This window comes from Brachypodium distachyon, chromosome 2, assembly GCF_000005505.3.
Source record: "Brachypodium distachyon strain Bd21 chromosome 2, Brachypodium_distachyon_v3.0, whole genome shotgun sequence".
NCBI lineage: Eukaryota > Viridiplantae > Streptophyta > Magnoliopsida > Poales > Poaceae > Brachypodium > Brachypodium distachyon.
Window position 1 is genome coordinate 9,671,395 of NC_016132.3, and position 17,734 is coordinate 9,689,128.

At 46.0% G+C, this 17,734-nt stretch overlaps 2 protein-coding genes across 4 annotated transcripts; one reads left to right on the forward strand and one right to left on the reverse strand.

The window, feature by feature from the left end:
• Positions 1-1,317: 1,317 nt before the first annotated feature.
• Positions 1,318-7,121, reverse strand: LOC112270983 (two-component response regulator ARR14-like). Of its 3 annotated transcripts, none has more exons than XR_002963723.1 (7): positions 6,867-7,121; positions 6,628-6,771; positions 4,901-5,254; positions 4,583-4,659; positions 4,353-4,466; positions 4,117-4,262; positions 1,318-1,638 (listed from the first exon to the last, which is right to left on the reverse strand). XR_002963723.1 is itself a non-coding variant. In XM_024459786.1 (6 exons), the coding sequence occupies exons 1-6, from the start codon at positions 6,979-6,981 to the stop codon at positions 4,200-4,202; spliced, it is 867 nt and encodes a 288-aa protein (XP_024315554.1). In that variant the 5' UTR covers positions 6,982-7,121; the 3' UTR covers positions 2,209-4,199. The 3 variants fall into 3 exon arrangements, 1 of the variants encoding a protein (XP_024315554.1); XR_002963722.1 differs by having other exon boundaries at positions 1,318-1,647; XM_024459786.1 differs by lacking the exon at positions 1,318-1,638 and having other exon boundaries at positions 2,209-4,262.
• Positions 7,122-14,357: 7,236 nt separating this feature from the next.
• LOC100823750 (beta-D-xylosidase 3) lies at positions 14,358-17,412 on the forward strand. The gene is made up of 3 exons (XM_003565644.4): positions 14,358-15,975; positions 16,068-16,475; positions 16,573-17,412. The coding sequence occupies exons 1-3, from the start codon at positions 14,550-14,552 to the stop codon at positions 17,202-17,204; spliced, it is 2,466 nt and encodes an 821-aa protein (XP_003565692.1). The 5' UTR covers positions 14,358-14,549; the 3' UTR covers positions 17,205-17,412.
• Positions 17,413-17,734: the final 322 nt, after the last annotated feature.

The window sequence follows — 17,734 nt, forward strand, 5'->3', positions numbered from 1 at the left end:
TGGCAAGGTCCCTCACATTTCCACACTCTTCTCACACACGTGACACTATTTTTAGATTGTAGCAAAAGCCAATATGTCCATCCTCGTAAGTGCATCCACAGCATTCAGTCCAAGTTTTTTTTTTTTGACAGCCAGCATTCAGTCCAAGTTTGCCCAAGATGTTACTCCCCACAAATAATAACTCAATTATGTGTTGAATACTTCCAACTCTATAATAGTGGTTCAAACATGTTAAGCAACATAAAGTTGATCCGTAACAAAGCACGGTACTAGGTGTTGTTACTATAAACTCATTGGTTAGTAGTACGTATTACACACGTACACCATCAACGTTTCTCACTTTATAGCCGCAAATTTAGTTAGCTGCCGGCCTGTTTGGCACATCATCAATTAAATTGATCTTAATGTAATTTATCTGCTTAATATATAGTATAGCACCGATCAAACTGCAGGTACATATTGGGGCTTTCGGTGGAAAAACATGTTCCAGTAGTACGTCGTTCACAATTATTCACCGATAATTTTTCTGGACAATCGCGATGAGACCCTTGGGCCCATACTGTGTAGTACCGTGGCCCACGGGCATGCTTGATGCTTCAAAGGTTTCTCAGATCACGCACGTTGTACTCAGAGTCTCATAACTGATTTCTGGCATATCTACTGATGATGTCTGGTTGCATATAATCTCTAGCCATCCTTTATTAGGAATATACAGGGTACTGATTTCGGGCCAGCACTTAGGAGTGTAGTACTATCGAACTGTAAAACCAGGTATCCCCAACAGTGCTGCCACTTATCAACCGAGTGAATGCAAACTGTGGTTTATATGTAGAGTAAAAAAGAAAGAAAGCAAAAGGCATCATTCAACACGTCTCCAGACATTGACATAAGGACATACATGCACTCTGACAAGATAAGCTGGCAACATTCCACCTGAATTCTGACAAAACAAGAACATTCTATCTGCACTCTACCGAGGCATGCAGATTGACCCTGCAGGCAAGATGTTAACAAGGCAGGCATGCGTCCAGGGAGGCTCCCACAAAAGGATATATGGACCAATAATCCAAGAACCAGAGCTGCATTATTGGAACGCCACTCAGATCAGGAGCAGCATGTAATTATAGGCTGTATGCAGGACCATATCCCAGCTGCATGTTTAACTCTTTTGCCAGTGTAAGCAAGCAAATATATCTATGCATCGTCAACGGTGAATCACCTCACTGAATGGACGGACTATGTACATGTCACTGGGCACTTTTTCTTTGAAAACCTATGCTCAATTGATTGATGCACACAACCAATTTTATTGTCAAGTATTCAAAAGTTATACAACTCAGTTATCGGAAATCGTGGATATAGAAATAAACCAGCGAAAAAAAATCTAACATAAAGACTATATGCTTCAAGTCGTCTATGTCACTAGGCACTTGCAATGGTCCAAATCTGGGCGGGCAGAGTAGATAAAGGAGATCGATTTGGCGCGAGTGAGTTTCAAGCATGTTCGTCAGGAACGATCTCTGTTTCTTAAGAAGAAAAGGATCGACTGATCGAGCGGAAGGGTCTGATCGACAAGAAGACCTGCGGATGGGTGTTCTTGCTGTCAGAAAGTGGTTCCTGCATGCTTGCTAGTTCGATCTGTTGAACCTTGCAGGAAAATGAAATTAAGGAGATGTAAGTTGTCAAGCTGTATTACTAAATAAAAGTTCTCAAGCTTTTATTTTATAAATATAGGTAGTAACAGAGAAACTATAATCCGCAGCTAGTTGCGGCGGCAACCCCGTATTTTATGGTTGACTTAAATTTTTTTGAAAAAAGTCACAAATATTTTTTTTGAAAAGGAGGAAAACCCCCGGCCTCTGCATCAATCGATGCACACAGCCAAAAAAGTCACAAATATGGATTTTTGTCCCTAGAAAAACAAATATAGATTTGGCTACATTTCCTAAATCCATATAATTTCATTCAACAATATAACCAATTATGATTTGCACAAAAAAGACAAGCGGCTTAATTTTTATCTCCTTTTCTGCACATATCACATACGGTTGTATTTTGGGGATGAAATTTTACAGATTAAGATACAACACAAGCTTCAGTTTTCTGAAAACTCCGAAACTTCCGACCATATGGGGTGCGGGCGGCACAATAGTTGCGGAAAATCTGCATTAGAAAATGTGCAAACTCAAGAAACACCATTGTTGCATCAATTGCAACCTTGCAGGCAGATGATAATCAGTATATGAGTAAAGAAAGACATGCATGTACAGATTGGACATAGGACTAATCTACGCTACCAAAGAAATGCTTGCGACAAAAGCGCGAATAATTCATTTCAGATAAGCAAGTAGAGTGACATCAAGCACGGACCGAAACGCTGATCAGTGTGCAGAAAGGCAAGGGAGCTTTTGGCTTTACAGGCTCTCTGCCCCCTAGATCTTCTTGCCGGTTTTTCTAAAGATGAAGAGCAAGCATACAGGCAGGGAATGTTTGTTTGTTGCGGGAAAAAAAAGCTGCGAAAGATGCTCCATCTCATACTAACTCCGAAAAGGGCCGGGACCAATACACATTAGAGATTCTCTGTGATCCACCGAAGTTTCACAGGAGTGGGCATGCATTCCTTGCTCAATTTTGGAGCACTTCAACTACCGCGCAAATCGATCTGGAATTCTGGATCCTAGCTCGTCCTTGTTATCCTTACGTCGTGACTTGTGATTCACTATATTCAGAATTAGCTAGCTCCTATACGGAAAGTTTTGAGTCCCTGCAAATGGAAGGATACGGCGAATAGTTGCATGGGAGCGCACTGCCATTAGGCTAGGAATGAGAACGAAAATAGCACTACTCTCTGTGTTGAACAGTTGAACTTTCATCAGGCCAGGCAGCATCGATCGTCGCAGGAGGCAGGGGCCAACACTCCAACAGAGCTGGCCGCTGCACGCTCAGCTGCAGTCTTGCAATCGACCAAGGAGGATGACGGACGGGGCAGTTTGATGGCAACTGTGACTGAAGAAGTTCGTTGATGACTTCTGGTTGGCTCTTGTTGGGGGCTTTGTTTCCATCAGGTGACTAGGTGAGTAAATTTGTTGCTGTTTTTTCCCTATCGAATCACTTATGGGGACTTCTGATATGTACTCCGTATCTGATCTCTCATAGGTGCAGGTCCCCTCTGAACAATTCGGTAGCTAGAACCACACATATATGGTCCGGCCCAACGGCTGAGGGCGAAACATGGGCTGCCGTAGGAACTCTTATCTTTGGGCCGGCCGCGTACTGGTGTTAAAAAATATTCTCTTAAAGAAAGAAATGCTAAAATATTACTCCTTCCTTTTCACAAAGGTGGCGTGTTTGTTTTCGTTAAGACAAAAGGTGTGTTTGGTTTGCTAACAAAACATACAAATCTAATTTTTTAGTCATTGACCAGAATTTGGTGCTTGTTTGTATGCTGATCAAATATTTGGCTAGCCAATATTTCATAACCAACTTTAGTTCAACTTTTTAACCAAAGTTGGCCAACTAATGGGCTAGTAAAATCATCATCAATTATTTGTCTAGCCAAATTTTGGTAGGACAACTTTGGGCTCAAACCAAACAGCCCAAAGTATTGACCAATCTTAACTTTATTCATATGTATTTATATGATACGAAACCACAATCACCAGAAAAGATTTTTGAAGATGAATCTATTGATATAAATTTCGTGTATGAAAAAACACATTAATTTAGTAATATTGATCAAAGCTTTGTCTTAACTAAACCAAATATGCAAACCTTTGTAAAAAGAAGGGAGTAGTATAATACATGTGCGTTGCTATGGACTAAAATAAAATACACTACATATCTTTAAAGAGAATGTTGTCTATCATTTATAATCTTAGACTAGATAATCAATATGTGTTCGATCTTATCTTTGTTAGTTCAGGGAGACTAGTGGCATTGTCATAAATTTCTCATTTCTTATTTGTGTTGAACATCAACTTTATATTCCACCTCAACCTGAGGTCCGGTGTACGTCTTTTCTGGTATGCAATCTATAACAAAGAGTAACAACACAACACATATTAAAGTGCAACATATAATTAGAAAACAACAATAAAAAAGATTCATCACATGTACCTTTTTATTTCAGTATTTTCTGAAGCTTGATCACTGTATGATAATCAGATATGTGAGATAATGTTTTTATTAACATGAGCTTTTTATATCATGAAAATATTCTGGAAATTTTCCCTCGACTGAACTTGGATCATCATATGAGGTACCTGTACACACATGTTGAAGGTATAGCTTTGGAAAAAAATTCGGTATCAGTATTTAATAAATGATTTTAGTTTAGATGCATAATATAGTACCTGCTGAGATATGTTGTGAGGGAGAAAGGATCCTTCAGCAGACGTATGATGATTTGTTCTTGAATTGTTTTTATGAATAGTGTGCGCTTCTCCATGTTTCAAATTCCTATATTTCTGTAATTGCTCGTCCTTAGACAATAAAACCACGAAGACAAAAGAAGAAGAAACAAGAAATACGCCCATAATTAAATCATAAAGAAGATCAGATTAAATAACCTTAGTTCGATTACCTGAAGGTGGCTGGCAATGTTCTCCCTAGTGAGTGTTGGATCGTTCATCAGTTTAAGTATTTTCGTTGGCACGGCATCTGAGAAAATAATTATAACAAAAATAATTCGATAACACCTTGTAAACTAAAAAAATCATGTAAATATTAACCATGTTCAAATTCTCACATTCAAGTATTCATAGTAATCAATTGCAAATATGATGCATGCATTTTTCAATTGTAAAAATTCAAGTATTCATAGTAATTAATTGCAAATATGATGCATGCATTTTTCAATTGTAAAAGTTAAGATATGCAGATAGATAATTAACAACGATACCTTTGGGAGGGAGTTTGTTATACACATTCACAAACTTTTTTTTTAATTCCTCAGTCCAAACAAGCCGCACTTTTTTCGACTCCTTTTTCACCGGTTGTTGCTCCTCCTCACTGTGCTCTCCATCCTGCTCCGCCTCTTGAATCTTTGTCTCGCTTTGTCGTCTCATCTCCCTGCTTGTCGCCCTCCTTCTTGAGGATGACAATGTTGTGGATACGGTATGTGTTGCTGAGTTGTTGCTCCGATGGTTCGGCGTGGCTTCTATTGATGTAGATATGTGGAACTTAATGGCTCGCTTGAAGGTCTCAATATTATTCATGGACAGGGGTCCATAACTATCACCAACTTTTGATAGTGCTTGACATGAATTAAAAAATGATAAATGTTGGTATTAAAAGAGAGATAAAAGACATATTTTTGCTTCAGAAATAAGTAATGAAATTGCATCGGTTTGAAGATATAGTCTATAGTAAGTAGTCAAGCAATCAACATGTCAAAAAAAAGTACTCAAGAAATCATACGTAATAACTCTAAGCCAGTATATTAGTAATTCAAAGAAAAATCCAGCCTTAAAAACTAAAATAATATTTGGTCAAGTTGTGTGATTTGATAAGCAAGTGTATATAATTGATGATGCCTTATTCCGACGGAATTTATATTGAGCGAACGTTCGCTCTTTAGTCTCTCGGAGAAAACGATTTGCATGTTGGCCATCCGATTGAGAAGACTGTGCCTGAAATCGCGCCACGTGTCTTGTGGGATAACAACTTTAGTTCCGTGGCGTGTCAACTTTGCTCCGTGAGTATGGCAACTTTAGTTTTGTGCAGGTAGCAACTTTACTCCGTCGTGTCAGAAAACTAGGGAGCGAACGTTTAATTCCCGTGTGGTGGCAACTTTAGTTTTGTGGGGTTGGCAACTTTAGTCTGTGAGGGTGGCAACTTGAGATCTATGCGGATGGCAACTTTATCCATCGCATCGAAAGAACAGGTAGTGAACGTTCGCTGCCTATTCCATCCTATTACATTCCCAACAAGGAAAATCAAGAAAACGAAGAAGAAAAGAAAATGACGTTGACAATATAATAGATAGACTTCATCTCTTTATGTTATTTCTAATCAAGTTCATAAAAAACATTTCAAACTTGAATTTCCTCTGAGCTGAGGTTTAGTTAGGTTTCTATTATTTTTGTGTTATCCTGTGAAGTCAAAACTATAATGCTCTCTTTCAGAATGCAAAAGGCAATGCAGGCAGTGTTCTTGCCGTTGGTTTCGGAGGGATTATTTTTGCGCAAACTCATAGGATGCAATTTTGAAGATCATGTATAGCAAAGATACTCTAAATCGAAGTAATTCCTAAGCTCAATCAAGCATGAACTTGCTTCCCTTTTTTAATATACAATTTAAGCAATAAAAAGAATTAAATAGCATGTAGTTATCTGGAAAAGTAAATAGAAGAAAACACACTAGCATGCATCCATACTAACTCTACACAACCATGATATCTTTCTCTTGTCCCAAGCAGTTAGATCAATGTTTTCCGAGCTCTTTTTCTCCACAAAGAAGAATTTAGCAACACAGCTCTAAATTCTTCGGCGCGCACTGATTCATATATATTAACCAAATTTTAGATCTTTGTCCATAGATCATAGCAATGAGAAAACTCCCATATCTCTAGTATTGGATTCAATGGAATAAGAGACAGGACTAAACCGTGAATCCTAACTCAATTACCATATGCGTCAGCGTGCATCTCGCTGAAGGCGCACTCCAAGAGCTCAACCGCGCCGCCGCGTAGCGGGAACATGTCGACCATCACGCGCTGGTAGCTTCCCCTGCGCATCGCCATGGCCATCGTTGGATCGCTGTAAGCCTCCACTGCAAGCAAATTAAACACAGCACCGAAAGATTCATCACAGTACATCACAGCTTATACAGTTACAAACATGCATGCATGTAGCAGCACGTAGTACCTTCGAAGCCATGCAGCAGGCGAAGCCTCGTCTCTATGGCGTGCCGCCTGCTCGCGTATTCCGCGACGACGAGCGCTCTGGGACAGGGAGAGCCGGGCTGGAGCATCGACGACATCGGCGGAGGAAGAGGGCTGTACTCTCCGCCGGCGCCAGGGCCAGGGGCAGCACGTGATCCATCAATTGCCGAGTGCGTGACGCGGCCCCTAAATTAAGCTAGGAGAGCTGAGGGACGACGCACATAGATTCGCGGTAGTTGTTTCTGTTTGACAGCTGGTAAAAGGAAACAGATAAACACCAGATGTGGAGGGCGATTGTCAGGAGTGGGCAAATTCAACGGAAAATGGAGGAAAAACATGACACGACGAATTAAGGGGGACCCACCCATTGCTCCTTATCTCGTACTACTCAAGTAGTAGATGTTTTTTAAACTACTCTATCCTATTCGGTACGTAGTTTAAGAGATTTAATCTGTTTTACAGGCTGTCATTTTTGCCAGACGCGCACGTCTTTTTCGCCGGTTCGCAGGCTCCTATTCGATTCTCGTGGGCTTTTATAAGGAACTTTTGCTTGTAACCCGTCAAAGTTTGAATCCCGGCCGGCCCACTAGGCGATCAGGTCGATTTCCTTCACATAGACGTAGAGTATGCATCGACTTATCATTAGTATTACTATTAAGTTCGCCCACTGAAAAAATAATAAACAGATGCTAAGATGTGGTCCTGTAGTCATGTATTCTCGTCTAACAAATTAAAGCCTTCCCATTAAAAAAAATCAAATTGAAGCTGACCGTGTGAGACCCTGCAAAGTACTCCCTCCGATTCTAAATTGTTGTCGAAATATTACGTGTATCTAAACATTTTTTAAGAATAGTTACATATATATTTGGACAAATTTGAGTCAAAAATTTGGAATCAAAGGAAGTACTACTCAGATTCTTCGGTTCCCACAGAACACCATACCAGTCATAAACCCACTGGCCTTGTTGGTCAATTTGGCTATGCAGAACGACATTATTTTTAATTATAACCGAGACAATCTACATCTCTTATGCAGGTTATCTTCCAGTGTACTTATTGGCTCTGTTCATGGATGCTATATTACTACAGCGGCACATGGACAGACCTATGGTTATGGCTGCATATACTCAAGTGAAGCGAGCTCTCAAGTAGGTTTTTACCCAAAATTGGTGGCAGCATAATCTTCGGTTGCAGGCTCCTTAGTGTTTTTCTTGTTGGTTGTATTAAGATTTTTACTTTTCCTTTTCGTTCGGTTTTGCTGGGTTGTGTGCATCTTGTTATGTAACTTGTTTGTTGTATCTTCTTTATGGGACTTTTAAGTTCAATAAAAGAATCCTTTATCGAAAAATAAACCCACCAGCTAGCCTCTCGTCAGCCACACCCACACTCCCACAGCGTTAGGGCATGTTCAAAGGCCTTCTGATTTGTCTATTTGAGGGTTTATAAATAAAACCGCAATCCAATGTAGTGCAATGAAGATCATCATTGGTTCAAAAGTGTCCACCTCTCATGCTTCGTTTATAATTTGGATGAGAGAATAGAGAGTTTTCACTTATGCAAAACTTGTCCAAAATTTGGACGTGTGTCACACATGTCAAAGACAAGAAATGTGAATTCATATGGACACTACGATGGTATTTTCTCCACCTCGTTTGTCTAACCAGCCAAATGAAAAAATGGAGAGAAACAAATGGAAGCGTGGATGACCTTAGCGAGTGAACATTGAGACGTGGCGTTCTGTCAACATCAAGAGTTCGAGACGGTCAGTCAGAAGCGTAACGTGGGAGAGACCAACATCACGCGCTTCAGGCTTGCAGCTCATTGATTCACTTCGGAACCTGAATTCCTAGCCCGTCCCTACCAATAAATGATGCTAGTAGCAAGTCTCGTACGACCGGCTACCGACCGATGAACCTTGAACCTGGCAACTCTGCTTCCGTCGGTGCTTGCTCTGCGCACGGGCGCGCGGTCCCGAAGTCCCGATGTACGTCCAATCGTAGAACCTTTATTTGATTTTTTTTTTCTGTTTATAGGCGAGGTATATGGAGTGATTCCAGCTAATACGTACGTAGTACGTTTGCCCAACTTGCACGCATGGGAGGTAAATTAATCCGGCCGAAAGCTTAGGCGCGTCCGCGCCCATGTGAGGCAAGTTAATCCAGCCAAAATGTTCCAGCAAGTCTCAGCTCACCCATGTCGTACGTACCAGCTGATATCCAACCAATTATTATGGACAAAAAGTTCACACACGGGACAAATCAGGCCGCGCGCGCGGACAAGAGTTGAACATGAGCTCTCTGCCCATGGAGTACGGAGTTGTATATTAGTGCCTGTCCAAAAATGGAAAACGCGCGGTAACCGACAAGTACTGGCAATGTTGCATATATTATGCATCATGGCCTGTCACAACTCATGACTCTGTGAGAGTCTTTTTTTTAGGAACAGGACGGTTGATTCCGTCGATTAAAAAGAGCACTGTACATGTACAGGATAAGGATCAAACGTTGATCCTCAGATAAGGGGAGGAGGAAACAAAGCATAAGAGAAGAAAAAGAAAAGAAAGAACAAAGATCTAGACTCCCGAATCGTTGGTTGCATGTCCAAATCCTACCCTCTGTATCTCTTCCCATATCAAATGGATCACTTGAAGGGCATTCATCGTCGATCCCCTAAAAGTTTTTCGGTTGCGCTCTTTTCAAATTCCCCACCACGTATAGATGAGACGTCCGTTGATCGAGGTCTCGCTTGGCGTGCTTGTGGAGCCCTGACGAGAGGCCATCCCAGAGCTCATTGATGGAGCCAGTGGCCGTGGGACTGGGGGTTGATCCGGACACCATATCTGCAGATGTCTCCAGACCTCGCGAGTAAAGGAGCAATCATGGAAATGTGCATGATCGTTTCCGGGTGAATCCTATAGAGCTGGCAAGTGGGGTTATGCAGCCAGCTTAGTACCGCTAGGTTGTCAGCCGTGAGAATCTTCTCATGGATCATCGTCCAACCAAAAAACTTGCACTTGGGCTCCGCATTGGCCTTCCAGATCTTGTTGGTGGAGAACAGAGGCACCGAGCCAAGAAATTGCGTCTTGCAGGACGAATGTGAAGAGTAAATTCCTGAAGCCGTCCATCACCAAGAGATGTCGTCTTGCTAGTCGGAGAGGGTGATCCCATCGAGACATGCCCAAAGCTCGACGAAGTCCATGAGTCGTTGTGGCGTGGCAATTTTTAAGAGGTAGCGTATCCAAATATGAGAAGATAGCTCCTTCTGGACCGTGCGTCATTTTCCTGGTGGCGATGACAAGGAGCCCCGCCCAGTGTTGGCCCGGCGAGGAGCCGTCCGGGAGCCGAACATCGTGCCAAAACAGCGCCGAGGTCCCATCACCCAGCTGGACCCAGGTAGAGGCCCGGAAAAGGGCCCGGTCGGCCCCATCGCAGGGGAAGGAAGGTAAGCCCACCCAAGGTCTGGTCCGGTTCTTCCAGGCAAACCAAAGCCAACGCAGGCAGAGGGCGCGCCCAAACCGGGTCAGGTCCGGGATTCCCGTCTGCCAAGGGAGCGAGGATGACAGACGGTGCTCCAGTTCACCAGAGAGACGGACGAGGCCGATGAATTATGCTCCCAGTGTTTCGCTCGAATGAAGGTTCTCGTTAACTTATTAATTCGTCGGAGCACCCAGGAATGTTGAAAGACGTGAGATGATTCGTGACCATTGTGGAGAGGACGGATTTGGCGAGGACCACACGACCGGCGCGAGTGAAAGGGCCCCCTTCCATCCGGCCAGCCGCGTGCCAACCTTGTCGCCACGAGGTTGGAAAGCTGCGCCCTTGGGTCATGAAGGGTTGAGGGGGAGGCCTAAGTAGGTGGTCGGGAAAGCGCCATGCTTCGCCGGGAAGGCCTCCTGCAGAGCCGCAAGGGTGGTCTCGTCGTCACAGGCGATGGGGAAGAGCTCGATTTGTCCACGTTCGTGCGGAGTCCCGAAGGCATCGCCGAACACATGAAGGAGGCGGTTGATCGCGGCCAAATCCGCCGGGTGCGGGCTGAAGAAAATTCCGGCATCATCTGCGTGGAGGGAGACACGCGAACATCGGAGCCGAGGACAGGCAGAAGCACGCCTTGCTCCGCTACCTGTGACTGATTAGTTACAGGTATGAACATATTCGTCGTAGTACATCAGGGGAGCTGCGTCACACTTTACAATACCATTCCTTTTTTGCTGATCGGCAATTGAAGTGACGGTACGTGATCAGTGGATAGCATCCGCAGAATATCACCCCATACACCAGATATCTATAAATTAGCGTTTGTCATTTTAATTCTCGTGACACGCCTTCTAGAAAATAGGAACATCGTGTGTCAATCGAGATAGCCCACACTTGCTTGAAGCAAGCAGTTAATGGAATCCGGGTCATACCCGTTCAGGAGAAAAAGAAAGTCTTCCTCGAAGCAAGAAAATAGGCGAGGAGCGTTTTACTGAATTTGATCTTTGGATCATATATTGCGTAATGGACGATCAATGGGTTGTCTCCGAATAGAAGCACAGCTTTACAGAAAATGAACCTCGTTGCCCACGCGGGTACGTTCTAATTATCGCCTAGCAGTCAATGCGGCAGAAGATAAGAATTCTTCATCACGGTGCATTACGTGCGCCCGATCTGATCTTGGTGTAGTATCTCCAATTAGCTGTCCAGCTTTCAATTCCTGCCGGTTCTCGAGTTTCGAACAATATCAAAGCCTCAAATCTTCGTACTCCGTAGACTTTTGGCAGTTCAGGTGCTTGGGGCGTTTAGGAGTGAAGTACTGAATTGCTATCTTTTGGATTCCCTGTAATACGATTTTTGTGTCGAGTGGCAAGTTGCATTTAAGTTAACCACTGAAGAGTCAAATGCTGTTAAGAGCACAATTAGTATTAATAGCTGTAACTAACAAAAGATTCACTTCAGTAATGAATACACAATTAGTAAATCACCTGGCTCGGTAATCGAATCGATCTGCTTGTGATTTTTCACAGTGACAAGGACATAGGAGTACTCAAATCACAAACAGTGCGATGGCGCTGATGCTTCTCTGGCGCGTGGCTTCGTGGAAGCCGTGGATCACCTCCGCAAGAGCTTCAGCTAGCTGCATAGCTCGCAGTATCAAACACCAGAGAGCATGCTGCTAGGATGGTGCCAAGGACACACTTACCGTAGATTAGCCTTTGTTCAACAGCACTTGCTTCATGGAGTAGTACTACAGTTCGGCAATTATGTCAGGGCGGTTACGAGTTAATTAAGTAGAACTTTTGTTAAATCTTCAACATGTTCGTCCTGTACTTGGTAGCGCGTTTCTATATCCAACTCATTTTTTCCATTTCTAACGTCCTTGTGACTTGTGAGTTGTGAGGCTGGGTTTCCTTTTCAACGTGAGTAAAACCACAACTTTTGTGGTAGTGTGGTCTCACGAAACCTTGTTGTTTGTAATTGTCTCATAAAACCTGGTTGTTTGTAATTCTCTTAAAAAATACAACTTTTGAGACACCTGGTCTCAAAAACACTAATCTGAAAAATTAAGGTGTGATGTTTCCACCGGTCAGATCTCAGATGCCACGTCGCCGGCCCCGAACTGTTTTCGACGCCTCGGGTTGGAAACGGCTTACAACGTCACTTTTTTTTTGGAAACAGTCCTGCTAAATACTGCTACTCCATATATTAAGATAAGATGTAAAAGCACCTCCAAGCAAAGTTACAAACAAGACATAGTCCCAGGACCCCAAGGAACGAAGAAAATACAACTTAGTCCCTAATGAACGAAGAAAACCGTTTTTCATGATTTTTCACATGAATTTACACTATTTTGTTAAAAGTCCGTGTGGTTAGCTGATCGTAGCCTCCAACGTGGCTTCGCCATTGGATAGAAGGCTCCGGATAATGAGGATAGCCCTCACAACGGCCCCAATGATGTTGAAAAAGCGCATGACCCAAAGAGGGAATAAGTGTCCCAACAACAAGTTGTCAACCCTTGGAACCCGAGGAGTCGCCATCGCTTTTCATCTTCAAAGCCGGCATGGCCTGATACCCATAGAGGGGGCCTTGCTATTTGGTGGTTGAAAGGTTCTCATGACAGATCTACAAGAGGAAGGATCAAGGTGTGCAAACTACAACAAAGGCCATGGACTGTAGTTATTCTAAAACGCCACAGCATGATTTATTCAAATGTAAAGAGGGAGGCAGAAGGAGAGCCGGTCGAAGGAGAGAGCGACGGAACGAGTTGGACACTTCCCACCGGAGGCAACAAAGGAGACAAATAATCTGAGTACAACACCGCTCTGAAAAGAAAAGCCTCCATGGAGAAGAGAAACAAGCAAATAAGTTCTCCTCTATATACACGCACATAACTTCCTTTCCCGTCCTCTCTGATCATCGGCGCCGTCAAAAGGGAGGCTGGCAATATAATGGCATGGGCCAAATAGTGCACAACATATACTGGTTCGGTATCACTCCAATAGTTAGATTTTTCATGTTTTTTAATATTTACAGTAAATTTCACAAAACACCTACAAAAAATTGCGGGTTTAGCATTATGAAACCATGACTTTTGTACCTTTTTTTTTCTTATGACCATAGTTATTGCACTAGTTAGTACTTCTTCCGCCTCATATTAAGTGTCGCAACTTTGTGTACACTTAATATGTGACGGATGGAGCATTACAGAACCCAAATGTTGATACTAGACATTTGATCTAAAATTTGATCGCTCAGGCCCACAAATCAGAACCACATGACAGAAAAAACCGCGACTATATCCCAAGGAACAAAGTACTCCCTCCAATCCTAAATTGTTGTCGAAATATTACATGTATTTGGGCAAATTTGAGACAAAAATTTAGGATCGGAGGGAGTACTTCTCTATACTCATGCACCCATTGACCGTAGGGGCTAATCTTGGGGCTGAAAGTTAGATGTCAAACTTTGATTCGTTTATAGTTCGGGGACAGAAAAAATTATAAAATCAGTTAATAGTTGAGAGGCATATATAGAAACTAGTACTCTGAATTAACTAGATGGCCGGAGGGCAAAACGTAGACAATTTTAGTCGATCGTGCTTTCCTGCTTGAATACCGTTCCTTTCTTGCTCGATACTTGAAGTATTTATGTGATTTATTTAGAACATCGGTACGTCTTGTGTGAGAAGCAAGATGCCCTGCATTTGCTCGAAGCAAGCAGCTAATTGGAATCCGGGTTTTATCCCTGCTTGGAAAAAGATTCTTCCTTGAAGCAAGAAAAAGAGGCGTGAGGAACCTTACTGAATTAGTACATAGCTTGCGCGTGATGTAGTGAGGTTGTCCCCGAACGGAATCATGTGAAGTTTGTGCTGTAGAATACGAGCCTCGTTGTCCTCGCGGCCGGGCACGTTCATGGGTCCATGACAAAGCAGTCAATGCGAAAGAGAAGAGAAAGAATTCTTCATCATCCGCGTTTCATGTGCGGGGGTCTGATTTCTGATCCCCAGCTTTCAATTCCTGCCAGCTCTCGAGATCTGAAAACCAGCTGTTCCCGCTGCCGGTTGTCTGGTCCAAATGACCCCTGTAATCCATCCTACTATATAGTTACACATACAAACACTGCTTCACTGTACGTACACTCTTGCTCCAGTCCAAGAGCAACTAGCGAGCGAGCGCCTGTCGCTCGGCACAATGGCGTCGTCCTCGCTTCGCCATTGTGTCGTGCTCTTGGCGGCGTCTCTCCTCCTCTGCGTCGTCTCCGTGGCATTCGCCTCCGACTCCGTTCTGGGCCCCATCACCACCAATGGCCGGAACTACACCAAGGTGTGCGACCCGGCCCGGTTCGCGTCCCTGGGCCTCGACATGGCCGGTTTCCGGTACTGCGACGCGTCGCTTCCCTACGCGGAGCGTGTGCGCGACCTCGTCGGGCGGCTGACGCTGGAGGAGAAAGTGGCCAACCTGGGCGACCAAGCCAAGGGCGCGGAGCAGCGCGTGGGGCTGCCGCGGTACATGTGGTGGGGCGAGGCGCTGCACGGCGTGTCGGACACCAACCCCGGCGGCACGCGGTTCGGCGACGTGGTTCCCGGCGCCACCAGCTTCCCGCTCGTCCTCAACAGCGCGGCCGCCTTCAACGAGACCCTGTGGCGCGCCATCGGCGGCGCCACGTCCACGGAGATCCGGGCCATGTACAACCTGGGCCACGCCGAGCTCACCTACTGGAGCCCCAACATCAACGTGGTCCGCGACCCGCGCTGGGGCCGCGCCAGCGAGACGCCCGGTGAGGACCCTTTCCTCGTCGGCCGCTTCGCCGTCAGCTTCGTCCGCGCGATGCAGGACATCGATGATGGTGCCAATGCCGGTGCCGGCGCGGCCGACCCCTTCGCCCGGCGTCTCAAGGTGTCCAGCTGCTGCAAGCACTACGCGGCCTACGACGTGGACAAGTGGTTCGGCGCCGACCGGCTCAGCTTCGACGCCAATGTCCAGGAGCGTGACATGGTGGAGACCTTCGAGCGGCCGTTCGAGATGTGCGTCAGGGACGGGGACGCCAGCTGCGTCATGTGCTCCTACAACCGCATCAACGGCGTCCCGGCCTGCGCCAACGGGCGGCTCCTCACGGGCACCGTGCGCCGCGACTGGCAGCTCCACGGCTACATCGTCTCCGACTGCGACTCGGTGCGCGTCATGGTCAGGGACGCCAAGTGGCTCGGCTACGACGGCGTCCAGGCCACGGCCGCGGCCATGAAGGCCGGGCTGGACCTCGACTGCGGCATGTTCTGGGAGGGCGCCAAGGACTTCTTCACCGCCTACGGCCTCCAGGCCGTGCGGCAAGGGAAGCTCAAGGAGGCCGAGGTCGACGAAGCGCTCGGCCACCTCTACTTGACACTCATGAGGCTCGGCTTCTTCGACGGCTCGCCCGAGTTCCAGTCCCTCGGAGCCAGCGACGTCTGCACGGAGGAGCACAAGGAGATGGCAGCCGAGGCCGCCAGGCAAGGCATGGTGCTCCTCAAGAACGACCACGATCGGCTCCCATTGGATGCCAACAAGGTTAATTCGCTGGCGTTGGTTGGCCTGCTGCAACACATCAATGCCACGGATGTCATGCTTGGAGACTACAGAGGTACAGTAAATTGTTGTTTTCACTACCCCAGCAACAGGCTACTAATTTTTTACTGTATACCGTCGTGTAAAATTCTTCGTCTCTGCCTCCAGGCAAACCTTGCAGGGTCGTGACGCCATACGAAGCGATAAGAAAGGTTGTCAGTGGCACGTCGATGCAAGCGTGCGACAAGGGTGCCTGCGGTACTACGGCGTTGGGAGCGGCCATTGCTGCCAAGACCGTCGATGCCACCATCGTCATTACCGGTCTGAACATGAGCGTGGAGAGGGAAGGCAATGACAGGGAGGACCTCCTGCTGCCATGGGACCAGACCCAATGGATCAACGCGGTAGCCGAGGCGTCACGGGACCCAATCACCCTGGTGATCATTTCGGCCGGGGGCGTCGACATCTCCTTCGCGCAGAACAACCCCAAGATCGGCGCCATCCTGTGGGCCGGGTACCCTGGCGAGGAAGGCGGCACGGGCATCGCGGATGTGCTCTTCGGAAAATACAATCCAGGTACCTACTACTATCATTGCGTGATCAATCAATTGCGCGCAGATTCTTTACATGATTTCTGAAAGATTTCTCGGGTGATTGTCACCAAAATTGTCAGGAGGGAGGCTTCCGCTGACGTGGTATAAGAACGAGTACATCGGCAAGCTTCCGATGACATCCATGGCGCTGCGCCCCGTCGCAGACAAGGGGTACCCGGGGCGAACCTACAAGTTCTACAGCGGCCCGGACGTGCTCTACCCGTTCGGGCACGGCCTCAGCTACACAAACTTCACCTACGACTCCTACACCACCGGCGCATCGGTCACGGTCAAAATCGGCACCGCCTGGGAGGACTCCTGCAAGAACCTCACCTACAAGCCAGGGACGACGGCATCCACGGCGCCCTGCCCGGCCATCAACGTGGCCGGCCACGGGTGCCAAGAGGAAGTCAGCTTCACGCTGAAGGTGTCCAACACGGGCGGCATCGGCGGCTCCCACGTCGTGCCGGTCTACACGGCGCCCCCGGCCGAGGTGGACGACGCGCCGCTGAAGCAGCTGGTGGCGTTCCGGAGAATGTTCGTGCCGGCGGGGGATGCCGTGGAAGTGCCGTTCACGCTCAGCGTGTGCAAGGCGTTCGCGATCGTCGAGGGCACGGCGTACACCGTCGTGCCGGCCGGGGTCAGCAGGGTCCTGGTCGGAGACGAATCGCTGTCATTCTCTTTCCCGGTGAAGATCGACCTCGTTGCGTAGCATAGATTCGATTCTTTCTTAATTTCCATATCTCCATTGGATTTTTATATTCTTACGACAGATCGAAAGGAATAATAGGTAGGTAGAGTGGGAGGAAGGGAGAAGCAAGTGTAATTACTCTACAGTTTACACCATGCTATACAAAAAAAGATCGCATCTGTGGAAGTTAACCAGACAAAGAATTTTGGAGAATTTTACAACTGTTTTATCATGTGCCACTGCTGGTCTGCTACGTTCTGTTCTGTACAGGAATACCGGGATATAAACTAGCAGCAGGAGAAGCTAAAAGCCTAAAACCATGCGAGGTAAGGATTCTACAGACCGTCACAGACGGCTTGTGATCACAAAGTTGTGATTTGCTCCCAAAAGCTTCACTCTGCTTCTGCAGGCTGCCTGGTTCATGTAATGTTGATAGGATAGTCTTGGCCTAGAATGCTTCCAAAGTTGAGGAGTTCATGTCCACTTCTTTGTCCCATAGAACCGGCCCTTATCTCCGCTCGGCGGTCCAATGGATTCACTTGTTGGAAATA

Excerpts from the sequence above, each read along its gene's own strand:
- LOC112270983 (XM_024459786.1), bottom strand. The coding sequence starts at position 6,981 with ATGTCGTCGATGCTCCAGCCCGGCTCTCCCTGTCCCAGAGCGCTCGTC. Across the intron at positions 6,772-6,866 it reads CCTGCTGCATGGCTTCGAAG|TGGAGGCTTACAGCGATCCA; the intron begins GTACTACGTGCT and ends ATTTGCTTGCAG. Across the intron at positions 4,467-4,582 it reads ACATTGCCAGCCACCTTCAG|AAATATAGGAATTTGAAACA; the intron begins GTAATCGAACTA and ends GAGCAATTACAG.
- LOC100823750 (XM_003565644.4), top strand. The coding sequence starts at position 14,550 with ATGGCGTCGTCCTCGCTTCGCCATTGTGTCGTGCTCTTGGCGGCGTCT. Across the intron at positions 15,976-16,067 it reads CATGCTTGGAGACTACAGAG|GCAAACCTTGCAGGGTCGTG; the intron begins GTACAGTAAATT and ends CTCTGCCTCCAG. Across the intron at positions 16,476-16,572 it reads CTTCGGAAAATACAATCCAG|GAGGGAGGCTTCCGCTGACG; the intron begins GTACCTACTACT and ends CAAAATTGTCAG.